The sequence below is a fragment of the Galeopterus variegatus genome, unplaced genomic scaffold (genome assembly GCF_000696425.1).
Source record: "Galeopterus variegatus unplaced genomic scaffold, G_variegatus-3.0.2 Scaffold2300, whole genome shotgun sequence".
Taxonomy (NCBI): Eukaryota; Metazoa; Chordata; class Mammalia; order Dermoptera; family Cynocephalidae; genus Galeopterus; species Galeopterus variegatus.
In genome coordinates, this window is record NW_007728411.1 from 98,090 (window position 1) to 112,042 (window position 13,953).

At 45.9% G+C, this 13,953-nt stretch overlaps 1 protein-coding gene across 1 annotated transcript in view; it reads left to right on the top strand.

Annotated features, from left to right (window-relative positions):
- Window positions 1–13,953, top strand: part of ANKRD33B (ankyrin repeat domain 33B) — a 94,019-nt gene that overhangs the window by 9,938 nt on the left and 70,128 nt on the right. The window contains exon 2 of the mRNA XM_008581217.1: window positions 360–596. Within this exon, the coding sequence (XP_008579439.1) occupies window positions 360–596 (237 nt within the window). The remainder of the gene's footprint in view (window positions 1–359; window positions 597–13,953) is intronic.

The window sequence follows — 13,953 nt, forward strand, 5'->3', positions numbered from 1 at the left end:
CGTCAGCCGCCGCCCCAAGCGCCTTTCCCTCGCCGTGGGGAGCCTGGGTGGCCGGTCCATCCCCGACTGACAGGCACGGGGTGGGGGTGGGGGTGGGGGGCAGTTTGCTCTGCCCAAGGTGGCAGCGCGGGCGGGAGACGCCGCCAGTCCCGCGTCCCCATCTCATCCCCTCCTCGTTTTACCGCCCCCGGCGTCCTCCTGCCCCTGAGGGCCAGCGCTGGAATCCGGGTTGACCCCTCTTGTGGGGTTTCTTCAACCTAGCCCCCTTCTGACCATTTCTCCGCGCCTGCAGGGACAGCCCCTCCTGTCCAGCGCCCCATTTGTCCCCTCGGCCCCTTGCACTGCCCTTGCCCTAACAGCCGGTGCGCAGGACGGCTTCTGGGTCACCGGGATTTGGAAGCGACAGTTCGTTCCCTCCCTCGCCAGCCCCGATCGCCTGGTCCCCCTCCCTTCACCCTCGCTGCGCCTGGTGGCCCGCGCGGCTATCAGCCAGCGTGATCTGTGACTTGTCTGTCTGCGCTGTCAACGCCAGTGACAGCCCCCCGCCCCCCCGGCAGAGCCTGGGGAAGGCAGCGGACTGGCGGGCATCCACCCGGGTAGGGCAGGTGGGGGGTAGGGAGGCACGGGGGTGTCCGTTAGTATGCCAAGACTCAGAGAAAGCAAGAACCATTTAGAAAAGGAAAGAAAAAGTTGGCTTGAGAAGACTCGAGAAGGACCAGCTCATGGAACAGAACCCACCACGCACTTCGAGGGAAAAACTGCAGAATGACCACGGTGGCCAAGTCCCCATTAGTCTGTGCTCGGTGGACAAATGGCAGTGTTCTCAGCTGATTTCATATTCCCCGGGGTCTCATGGTATCTGCAGACTCAGCCTAACACAGATCAGGAATGCATGTGCTTTGCTGGGGAGCCCGCAGCTGGCAGGAAATATGTGCTTTTATTGAGAACCTCGGTGACCCTGTCTCTTTGGTTTATCTTCGTGGGAGGTGGGCAAAGTGGGAGGTGACTGTGATCTGGGCTGGGCTTAGGCACATAGAAAGCCTGCAAGTGCCACTTTCTGCGTGTACTAACTTGAGTCAGCACTGGAACTTGGAAGAAGGGTCTGTGCTTGTTGTAGTGTCAGGGCTCCCAAGGTGGAGTCCCAAGGGCGGCATCACCTGGTGCCCTGCAGTTCCTGTCGCTGCTACACCAGCAGTGGCTGCTCTCCCGTCCTCCCTCTGCCCTAGCTGACAGGCGATTAGGCTTTGAGCCCTTCCTGAGGCTCAAGGAGCTGTTTCTCAAGCTGTACTTTCAGTTTAACTAACTGTGAGTTTTCGGGCTCATGTTTGTATGAGAAATCTCTTTCTGAGTCAGGTATGGGGCCCACTTTAAAGGACCCCCCACAAAGCTCACATAGGGCGCAGGTGGAAGAGGTCTCTGCCCGGGTCCTGGGCAGCCTGGTGGTCTCCAGTGGGCTGGGTTGGGTGTGAGCAGGTCCTGGCCTTCCCAGCCCCCACCCTGAGGCACCGCTGGTCTCTGCTTTATTAAGGTATGCTTCCTGTAGAGGCAAAAATGAGAAGTTTGGAAATAGCTGCATTTGAGAATACTGACTGCAACATGAACCATCCCAGCGGGCTTGAGCCTGGCACACTTAGTTTCCAGGTCACGTTGGAAAGCCCCTCCCTCAGCAGGCAAGGGAAGGCCATGACCTGGGAGCGGGCTCTGGCCTCCCAGCATCTTTCTGCCTCAGTTTCCTCTTCTGTGAAGTAAGGCCAGCTCATTCCCCGCTGGGGTTGTGAGCATGATATGCCACAGACACACAGTGCTCTAGGAAGGCCTGGCCCCAGCGTCCCTGATCACCATCCTGTCCTGTTTCTCACTCTCCCGCCTCCCACCTGCTCTTCCAGATTTGTTTTTTCCCCTTCTGCCAGCCGAGGCTTTTTCTCTCTGCTTTTCTTTCATTGATTACAGAACATCTTGTCACCCTTTGTAACTCTGCTTTGAGTGTCCTCCTCTCTGTTCCCAATCAAATAATGATGGGGACCATGCTGCGAGACCCCCCCGGCTCCTTTATCTTCAGATCCCAAGGAGCAGGGCCTGTGTCCTGTGGTCTGAGGGGGGAAGGCAGGAGCCTCCATTCTCCCGATTAGCTTCTTGATGCTGCTGATCAGTCAGCCTTGTCTTCCTGGAAATGCAAGTGTGGCCGAGTCCAAATGCATGAACCTGTGGAAAATGGAGTGTCAGCCACTGCATGAGTGCTTATTGCAGACCTACTGTGCACCGGTTAGGTAATTTAGGAGACTTGGAGATGAATCCAACAGTCCCTGCCTTTGAGAATCTTAACCTTTTAGTGAGAGAAGACTTAGAATGGAAGAGTAGCTGGTGCTTCTAAGCAGAGGCCTTTGTGAGAAGGGACTCTAAAGAGATAAGGTGTCATGGATGCCAGGGAGCTGAGGACAATCCTGAGAGTCCAGTGAGGGGAGACTTATGGAGGGCGGAATGGCCAAAGGAGATGGTGACAGGGCAGTGCAGTTTGGTCATGGTATGGCGTGGAGAGGAGGGAATGTGGGAGGTAAGACCGGGGAGCCCCACATGGGCCAGGTGTTGCAAGGTCTGCCTGGAGTAGCTGGCTAAGAAATAGGAGATTGGGAAACAGTGGTTTCAGCATATGGGTGTCCAACCTTGCGGCTGTGCTGAGCCTCCCCTGTGGTCACATGGCTCGCTCCCTCACGGCCTCAGGTTCCTGTTTTAAGGGCACCTTCTCTGGGAGGCCTTTCCAACTACCCCTGTGTAAACCGGAGGCACCTAGCGCTGGGCAAGGGCAATCCAGGCGTTCAGTCACTGAGGGCTGAAATTATAAATAGGACAGTCATTTGAGAGAGCAGGTGACATTCGAGCAGATATGTAGAGCATTTAGGCAGAGGGAACAGCAAGTGCAAAGGCCCTGAGGTAGGAACCCTGTTGGAGGCTGGTCTACAAGCACATCATGATTAGTGACAGTGAAAAACTTAAAGAAGGCCCCAGAGCTTTGGTGGACTGGAGGAGTAATTGCATTAATGACAGAATGACAGCTCTTAGAGCCACCCACAGCAGCTTCCTAGAAGGAAAATGTCTCTAAAGCCTTTGTAAATTTTCTGGGGTGTGTGTGTTGAGCTGCTCATCTCTGGTCGTTTAAGAAAAGAGCTTCCACCTGAGCTGACAGGCATTCTATTGGGTTTGGGTAGCTGAGGATCAGATGTGTTTTGTTTAAGAAAATGTGCTCTTTCCTGCCTCTTGAGATGGGTAGAATATTGGATGTGTGGCTCAGCACACCCTTTTCCTTCTAAAATATTTACTGCTCTGAAAGCATTGCGTGATTTAATATGTGATGTATAAATAATTGTCAAATAATTCTCCAGTAACTTTCAAAGGGTGCTCCAGATGTCTTTGAATTGATGGTTGTTTTGTTCCCTCTAATTTGGGGACAGTCAAAACTGCCATAATTCTTTTTCTTAATTCTTCTCTTCCACTTATTATCACCGAGGTTCACCTTTACAGTCATGGTGGCTCTGGAGACAGCAGTGAAAACAAAGGACGTGTTTGCTCTGTTTTAATTGTTACAGGACGGCACCTTCAACGTCAGTCAGGTCTCAAACCAGATTGGGCCCAATTGTGTTAAATTTAAAATATTGTGCTCCTCTGCTGATGGCATTCTGCTCCTGCATATTGAAATCCTGGGGCCTCTCGGTGAAATTTTCCAAAGGCCCCTCCACCCACCTGCTCCTTTAGTTCAGCAAAGCCCACACCACACTCCCATTATGGGGTGTCACCCTTTACTCTTGAGGGGCATAAATTTAATAAGTTCTATGGATTTATACCTATGATCAGGACTTTATCTTGAAATCTACTTGAGAAATTTGTTTTTATTTTTGGTTTTTTGAATGCTACAGAAAGATTTATAAACTTTGGAATCACATTTCCTTGAAATGAGAATCAGGTTATTGGAATTCATGACCGGTTCTGTGCTTTTACCAGGCCATGGTATTCATGGCCTGCATGTGCATAGAAATGGGCTAATTAGTACAGAAAGTGAATTCTCTGGTCCTTTCTGGTTTATGGTGGAAAGTAAACTCTGGCCTCGTGCTTCCCTGTGCTTGCTGAGGGCCAGCGAGCATGAAGGAGAGGTTTGCTCTGCTCTTTGGAAGTGTGTGCATGGTTTAGTTGCATCCCCACATTCTGAGATGTGGTGAGAAGGGCGGATGGAGCAGAAGACTGGACTGGGAGCCCAAGCGGCTGGGGTAAAGAAGGCAGTCAGCTGAGACGGGCCTGAAAACCCTGGCCTTGTGCAAGCAGGATGACAGATGACTCTGCCTCTTCCTCTTCGACTGACCAGCAGCAGTAGAGAGGCCTGCATGTTTCTGATACAAGTGTATCAGCCACCTCTGGCTGCAGTAATGCTGCATTAGGAAACCTCACGGGTGTAGGCAACGGTTGACATTTTGCTCAGGGTGGCCTGGCTCAACTGATTGAGGCTGGATTCACCCATTTGTCTGCTTTGAGCTGATGGTCAGCTGCGAATGGCAGGACCAGGAGGGTCTTAGCTGGGATGACTCATCTCTGCTCCATGTGCTTTCTCATCGTCCAGCAGGCTGTCCCTTGTTTTCCAAGGCAGGGGCAGGGTTCCCAAGGAGGTTCAATGTCACTTCTGCTGAAGCAGAAAGCCCTAAGTCCAAGACTGTTTTCAAGGGGTAGGGAAATAGACCCTCCCCTCAGTGGAAGAAGCTACAATGTCACCTCGTAGAGGCACGATAGAAGGTGGGGAAGAATTGGGGGCATTTTTGCAGTTAGTCTACCAGAATAAGGATGAGTCTTTGCCAGGATACACTGATGAGCAATCCTCCCCGGGTGTTCCCATGGACCCATGGCCTGCAGAGTGCTTCTAGCTGTTGAGCTGGGGTGTGCGTGTGATTTATTGGAGCCCCTGGAGAGGAGCTCGATGTCTGAAGAAGTCAGGTAGGTTTGCAAGGGTTCTGGCTGATTCAGAATTGCTGCTTTGCCAGGTATTGCTTCTTTATTCTTTCTAACAGGATGCTTTAACAACATGAGCTCAGACAGCTCTTTTGCCACGTAAGATTATTATTAAACAAGAGAAAATAAGCATTGAGTTTTAAAAAATCCCTTGGTATAAATGTTTGTGTTATAATCTTTTTATTACTGTTTTTATTATAAGTTAACTGCTAAATATGAAAACTAATAGAATAGGTAAAATAACCTAATTAGGGCATGGAATTCACAAATGCTGGTTTTCCCCATATTCTATTGATTTACCTCTGATCTTCCATCTGAAATGAAGAGGGGGCTCTGATGCATTTAGGTTTCTTGTGTATTTATTTGAGCCATCAGGTGCCCACACCTGGGGCTTCTCCATGGACCCCAGGGTGTGCTCGTGTTTCCCAATCCTGATCTCATCCCTGATTTTTTAAAGATTGAGGAAATATCCATCATCTCAAGGGGTCAATAGTTTTCTGAATCGAATTAAAAAACAAAATGCAGATACCTTTAAACAACGATGAACTTTTAGGGAAGCTAAGTCAAGATTTTTGAGGCATTTTGCACCAAGTAGTCTCCCAGAGACAGTGGTTTTCAACTTTGACGGTACATTAGGGTCATCTGGAATGTTCTGTAAAAATTCTAGTGCACAGGCCATATCCCAGACCAGTTAACTGAGAATCTGGGGGAGGGACAAAGCCTCAGTATTTTTTAAAGCTCCCAGAATAATTCCAGCGTGCAGCCAGCATGGAGAATCACTGGTATAGAACCTCAAAACTCAAAGTGGGTCCTCAGACCAGGAGCTGGTGTCACCCACTGGAGAGCTCATTAGGAATGCAGAATCCAAGGCCCGCAGCCAGACCTACTGAATCAGAACCCGCTTTTAGACAAGATCTGCAGGGTTATGAGGCACCGTAACCTTCGAGAAGCCTTAGCACAGAGAATCTCATTGAACCCTCAGGGGCTCTGTGGTGTACATTTGGTTGTCTTTGGTTAGTTGAATCAGAACCCGCTTTTAGACAAGATCTGCAGGGTTATGAGGCACCGTAACCTTCGAGAAACCTTAGCACAGAGAATCTCATTGAACCCTCAGGGGCTCTGTGGTGTACATTTGGTTGTCTTTGGTTAGCGGGTGAGGTAACAGGTTCAGGGAGGTGACAGTAGTTGCTCCCATGGCTGAGTCAGGAGGCAAATAAATCCAAGGCCGTCTGAGTCTGAAACTCACCATCCCCCAACACCATGGCCTCACCCACTGTCCATGACCCAGCCTACAGGGAGAGCAGCCCCATCTGGGCCCGTACCCCACAGTGGACACTGGAACATGACAAAGCCAGGTGAGTCAGTGTCACTGTGAAGGGAACAGAGTGACCTGGAAGTCCCTCAAGGTTCAGTAGAAGCGACCATGGAGAAGGTAGTACGTGTACTCTGGGTACCTATGGGAAGACCTCCAATTTAAATACGGATCACTGCCCAGTCACATTTACACTTTGCTCTAAAGGACAGGAAATCTCTTCCATTTTCCACATTTACTTATTCATACAGGTAAGGCCTAACTCTTCAGTGATGGCACAGAATTAGGACTAAGGCGAACAGCAGCAATACATCCAATGAAACTCTTAAGTGTGGTTTGGCTTTTGTTTGTAAACGGTGTGATCACTACAGAAAATTTCAGATAGGGACCAACGTGGAGGGAGTGGTACCCAGAACCTTCACATCCTTACCGTCCAGCGCCAGCAAGCACCAGCTCCCCAGCCTGTTGTGGTTCTGATGGGAAGGGTTACATTTAATGGCACTTTGTGTGTGTTTCTGTGGATGAAGGTGTCAGAAATGTAGCAGGATCATTGTCCCAGGATTAGGGCTGGAAGGGATTTTGGAGGTCATGGAACCCCATCATTTTGTAGTTGAAGAAAGTGGGGCTCAGAGAAGAGAGGATGCAGGGACGGCAGGAGAATTGGTTCTTCGTGACTCTGAGGCTGCTCCTTCCCGTCCCCACGGGGCCTCTCCGAGGGGCTCCTGAGCTCTCTGTGTTCACCTGGCTGCTCACCGAGAAGTGGGGTAGCTACAAATGCGTGGGGCGATTTGGAAGATTGGATTTCTTTACCATCCTGTACTTGTAAATGAAGACCAAGGGGGAGGCTATAAAAATCTAAAACAACCATAGTCTACAGGAACTCCTTCAGAACATCGTGTACTAGTCTAACATTCCTACCAGTGTAACGCACAAGCTACTATCCAGAACTGTGCTGAGTGACAACCTCTGGTAGGTATAGCTATGACAGAGGAAAACTCTAACGATTATTTAACTAATTGTCAGTTATTAAAGTGCAAGCCTATCAGACCTCCAGTTCTGTAATTCCATAATTATAGGACTTTCTCTTTCTTTCTCAGTCTGTTATGGTGTCTTCTGTTTTTTTAGGAAACTGCCCCATTTTTTTCTAAGTTTTAAAATGTAATAGTATAATGTTTTTATACAGTTCTCATTTTAATCTCTGCTATAACTGTGGTATATCATGTTTTCCTGTATTTTTGAATTTGTGATGTTTCCCTTTTTTTGTGGCAAGTATTGTCGAACGTCTATTTTATTATTCTTTTCAGAGAATCAGCATTTCCTCTGGATCTGTAATCTTCACTATTTCATCAATTTCTGCTTTTCTTTTTTATTATTTCCTTCCTTCAGGTTTATTCTACCTATGCTTTTTGCTCAAAGTATCACTTTTGCTTTTCCTCACAAATTTTGATATGTAGCATTTTAATTACTGTTCTGGTCTAATTTACAATATGATTTCTTTCTATTTTTTGACCCAGGAGTTATTTAGAATTGTGTTTAAAACTTTTAAATTGTGTTCTTAAGCTTTATTTAGCAAAAAAAAAAAAAAAAAAAAAAAAAATTAACCTAATTCAGAGAACATAGTCTATATGATATCACTTCTTTCAAATTTCTTGAGGCTGGTTTACAGCCCACTGGACCAGTAATTCTAAGTCATAGCTGTGGGACATTCTAAGATTTCTTCAAATTAAGTCAAGACAATTCCATACGTAAAACAATATGTAATTCCTTTTTTTTATTTTTGTCATCAGTAATAGACTGACAAAGTCTTTATAATACAATATCTTCTGTGAATATAGTTTGTAGAGATTACAATTTCCTATTCATAAATATGACATGAAAATAAATTACAAATCACAGATATAACAAAATAAGCATAGCAAGAAAGAAAGTGAATATAAATGTTTGATTTGTGCATATGATACTAATGATAACAAAAACATGACAGGCTAGCTATAGACTGCAGTGTAGTGTTTATGAATACTTAAGTGTTTTTAATTATCATCTTTTAAGATGTTCAACACACTTTTTAATTTATTCTTCTATAGTCAATATATTTGCAAAGATTTATAATTCCTTTTAATTAAAATAAATGAGAAGGATGTAGAGACGTTGTTAAAATAGTGGACAAAGAAACTGTTTCATTCAAGAAGGTCGTCTGATTGTTGTAGACAGCCTGCTGGAGTGGAGGTGTAGGCATGGCTTGTGCATGTGTGGGTGGGCGCATGTGCCTGTGTGAGATCCTGAGAGTTGACAGGTGAGGAAGGGGGTTGGTGGAAGCCACAAAGACCTGAATAGTATGGGGGAGAGGTGGGGGCCACTTCTGGCTGTGCGTGGAGAGTGTCGAGTGGCGGTAGCCCCTACTTGTAGATCTTACGAGGTCAGATTTTAAGGTGCAGTAAGATGCTAAGAATCCTTGATGTCATTAAGCATGTGTGTACTTAAAAGAATTTGGAAGAGGTTATTTTTAAATGGAGTTCCTGAATTTAAAGGACAGTTGAAGGAGGGTTGTACTTATTTCTACTAAGTCAGAGATATGGAAATTAAGGTAGAAGTGAAATCCCGTGTGACAGTTGGCTCGGCAGCAAAATTGGAACAGAGTGGTGGGATTTGGGAGCACTTTGAAAGTATTAGAGAAACAAATGTGTGCTTCCAAAGGCATATCTATGTCAGGTCTGAATAAGCTCAGATCCAAAGTAGGCATTTGATGGGATAGAGAATCAGGCATTTCTGTGTGGCTTCTGTTTCTGGGATGCTTAATTGGCTCTTGAGTTAGAGGCCACACCTCTGGCAAGGAACATTCCAGTTGACAGAGGCATAGACAGGGGTGTGGGGCAGGGGGGAGTGAGGCAGGATAAAGAGGCAGGAGTCACTATGTCAGCCTGTGCCCATAGGAGGTCCCAGTGAAGGGTGTTAAATTTATAGTAGCACTTTTTCTGAGACAGGGAAAGGCGAATCAAGCTGGTTTAAAAATAAAGGAAGGCCAGGGAATTATGCTGAGTGAAAAAAGGCAATTTCAAAAAATTATATGCTGTACGATTTTGTGTATGTAGCAGGCTTGAAATAAAACCGTTGTAGAAATGGAGAACTGATTAGAGGTTACCAGGGTTAGGGTTGGGGGAAGAGAGCAGTGACACTAGAAAGGGGGGCTGGGGGGGCCTTGCATGATGGAACAGTTTTGTATCTTGATTGTGGCGGTCACAGGAAGCTAGACATAGGTTAAAATTACATAGAACTAAACACACACATGCACACACACACACACACACGAGTGTGCGTATAACAGGTGCAATCTGAATAGCTCCGTGAATTGCAGCAGTGTCAAGTTCATGGCGTTGCTATTGTACAATAACTATGCAAGATGGTAGCTTTGTAGAGGAAGGGCGAGGAGTGCAACTTCCTGTGGGTCTGTAATTGTTTCATAATAAAAAGTTTAATAAAAATGAAGGAGGGCACACATTACCTTTTATCTATAGCCTTACCACCACGAATAGATCTAATTTTGGAAGTGAAAGCAGGACCAGGCCGAGTTAACATGTGGGAAGGTGACCATCTGGGAATATTGGGTGTTGGAATCCTTTAAGAAGGTCCTCAGGTGATTTGCACATATATTTATGTTCAAAGAGCTCCAGAACTTTTTTTGGAGTAGAAACAGAATTTGGTGGTCTAAGATGCAGGCTTAGGTTGGCTCCATGATCCTGGATAAGTCACGTGATCTCTTTGATCCTCAGTTTCCTCTAGATCTCAACCTAGAAAACAGGGAAGCGTATGAGGATAGCACCTACTAGAGGTTTGAGACAGAATCAATCAGTAGCTCGTATAGAAAGTGCTTGCCCCATAACAGACACTCAGAGCTATTGTTTCTATGGGTGAATTGATCACAGGAAGGTTTTCTAGTCCTTCTGCTTCCATTGTAGCCAAGGGACAAGGAGAAAGCAAAGTCAATGCTTAACCAAAGAGGAGTAGTTAAGAAAATGGCACGTCCACATGGCGTGGACTCCTTCATAACCACTAGAAGTGGCAGGAGACTAGGAGGGAGCTGAGAAGGGTGCTGCAGCTGCATCTTGGTGCATCTTGGAGTGGGTGGAGACCAAGACGCTGCCTCAGGAAATGGAACAGAAGCGGACCTGGGCTTGCAAGAGAATCAGCAGGGTCCAGCCCTGCGGAAGCTGAGTAAGGAGAGGATTCCGAGGAGGGGACGGCTGCTTGCTGTGCTGGAGACGGTCTCAAGCCTTTTCTGTTTCTTCAGATTTTTTTCCCGCTCCTAGACAGCCTAAGACTAGTTAATTTTAATCATTTAATTTTACTCATTTAAACTTTTTTTTTTTTTAACCACAGAATATTAGAATTCCACGTTATTAGAGCTGAAGATCATCTGTATGTGAACCTATCCGATTTCCCAAGTAGAGACCGGGTATTTTTTGAGTGAAAGGGACTTTTTCCTTGAGTACGAGTTAGGGCAAAGAGCTCTGGAGTCGGGCCCTGGCCGCTCCTGGGTCTCGCAGGGACTGATCCTGTCTCGACGTTGCTCTGTAATCAAGCGCTGCGGTGGATTCCAGAATTTCCTTCCAGTTCTCTCCGCCTTTGACATTGCCAAGCCAGGCATCCTGAAGGGCCTGGCCCTCCCCACTGTTATTGGGAGGGCCAGTCTGTATTGCTTCCTTCTAGATCTTCCAGCTTTTGTATTTTAAATTCCAGGGAGAGTAGTCATCTGCTAAAAATAGTGGCGGTGACATAGGTCCTAAGTCAGTTGTGCTGGCACTGGGAGTTGGGCTTTTTTTCTTTGGTGTTAGATAATGGGCAAGTTTCTAGGAAACGGATTCCATGTACTTAACCAGGCTGAGCTGACCTCAGAGACCTTGATTCCAAATTGTTACACTGTGAGGTCCTTTTGTCACCATAGAGGCAGGGCTTTGGGGGACCTGTTTCCTCTGGAGTGCAAAAGCCCTAGAGATATGAGGGGCACATTTCAGAAAGCTGGTGTGGTGTGATAAGCACCAAGGAGCAGGGGAAGGAGCGACATTAGCGTGTCTTGTCCCCGGTGTGTCCTCTGTTTAAGGGTGGGCTGGCCCAGGCTGACTGTGAGGTTGTTGCAGGCTCACCCTCCATGTGCTGTGACGGGTGGGGGGCTGCATTCAGCAGGCAGGTATTGGTCCTGTGGAATGATCGGCTCGCTCTGATTTGCCTGGACTTCTTCTGTTTCAGCACTGTTCCTCATCCTGGGAACCCCCTCTGTCCCTGGCAAACTGGGGTGGTTGATCGCCCATTTGTGAGGAAGGCCCCCTCTGTGTTGGGAATGTGCACGAAGTGTTACCTAAGAGAAGCTGAAGGCCCCAGTGACCACAGAATGTCTCCTTCAGCAGGATCTGCAGCCTGCTTTGGAGGAAAGCGGTTGTGTTAACTTATATTGCCTGGCCCCTGGGATGGAAGCACCAGCCTAAACTTAATCCTTTAGACTGGAGAGAGAGCTTTTATCCCACGAGAGAGCTACCACCCAGCTGGGGCAGGGCCTGCAGAGGGATACAGGACAGAGGAGAGTCCATGGTGGGGGTACGATCGGGACTGGAGTTGGGGGTTAAGCCTGCACTGCTGTACTTGAAAAGTGGAATAAATACATTTCTTTAAAAAATTCAATTACTTAAAACACACTAGGGAAGGTACGGTAAATTTGTTTTTAATAGAAATAATCTTAGATTTTTTTATGGTAAACAAATCTGAATCCACTAGGTTTGTTTAGAATGAGGCACAAGTGCATTGAATTAATTAAAAAAAACAAAACCTATTTCATTTGTTAGAGGCAGTGACTTACAATGAGTTCACTAATAATTTTATTGGGCCCCAAAATACTTAAAATAGTCTTCATGTATTTTTTATCCACTAATTTTAATTCATTTGGGGACGGCTTTTGAAAATAATTAAAAACTCATATCCACCTTTTGTTTATATCTGGCAGATTCAATCTACTGGTTTACAAATAGATTGATTTTGGCATGTGAGTTTCAACAGATAAATGTAGGCTGTTTCCTGCTCAATAACATGGAAAATGTCTCTCTTGCGTAATGACTTTTTTTTTTTTTTTTAAAAGATGACTGGTAAGGGGATCTTAACCCTTGACTTGGTATTGTCAGCACCACGCTCACCCAGTGAGCGAACCGGCCATCCCTATATGGGATCCGAACCCGAGGCCTTGGTGTTATCAGCACCGCACTCTCCCGAGTGAGCCACGGGCCGGCCCCAGCGTAATGACTTTTTTCAAAATAATGGATATTCCTGAAATTTTGCTGAAAGAACAATAAAAAAATTATGTATTTTGAATATCTTTCCACTTGCAGAGGAGGTACGTAGTTTTTATTTATTTTTTATTTTATTTTATTTATTTTTTTGGAGGCTGGCCAGTACAGGGATATAACCCTGGACCTTGGTGTTAGCAGCACCATGCTATAACCAACTGAGATAACCAGCCAGACCTTTATGTAGTTTTTAAAATATTTGAGTAGAATTATGTGTGCATGCTGTTGTAATGCTGTGGTCAAGCATTTGCATCCCCTTTTGGTCAGTTGCCAAAAAAGTTTTTTAAAAAAGAATCACATCTGCATGACTAAAAAAGTCCATTTCACTAAAAAAAACAAGACAAAACCCAGGGTCCTACCTGGAAAATTGTATGGGTTCGTATATCTTCAGCTCTAAAAATATGGAATTCTATTATTCTGTGAATTTAAAAAAATTTTAAATGAGTAAAATTAAATGGTTGGAGTTAAGTAGTCATAGGATGCCTAGGAACAGAAAAAAAAAAATTAAAAAAAAGAAGACTAAAGTTCTAAGTAATGGGAAATCCCCAAAATGCAAAATAAAAGAATTTGAAAAGGAATGTGAAAAAAAATGAATCTTTTTTAAAAAAAACAGCTGTATTGATAGAGAATTCACATACCATCCATTTCACCCATTTAATGTCTACAAATCAATGGTTTTTATTATATTCACAGGTATGTGCAACTGTCACAATTTTAGAAGACTTTCATCACTTTAGAAAGCCACCCTCTATCCCCCTACCCTCTCCGGCCCTAAGCAACCACTAATCTGCTTTCTGTACCTGTTTACATTAGTTACACAAGCAATTTTAAGAAAGGAAAACTAGATCCTTATGACTTCATGTCAACACATGTTGACATTTTCCGAATAGAGTACAGCGTTCGCTCCACCACAGGAAGTACCTGCCACATGCAAAACAGTGTGACCTATGTTGGTCCTACCTGCGAGTATCTCACCACAGACTTCCTATAAATTACAGTGTGTGACAAGGAGTTAAGTTTTCTTAAAGTATGCAGAGCCCTGAGCTTGGCCCATTTCGCATTGAGCGCAGGGTCCTCAGATGTGGTCCCCTATCCAGCAGTCTCAGCATCACCTGGTCACTCACCCGCCCTCTCGAATGGGTTCAACAGTCCCCAGCAGATGCTGCTGCCACTCACTTTGGGAACCACTGGTGGCTGTCAGGATGTCTTCTGTTTGAGCACTTCTTGCAGCTCACCTGGGCGGGGTTTCTCTCCCTCGCCTCGGCATGTCCTGGCTGTCTCTTCTGAGGAGAAGATTGAGGTCGGTTTCCCTCTGTCTTGTCTGGTCCC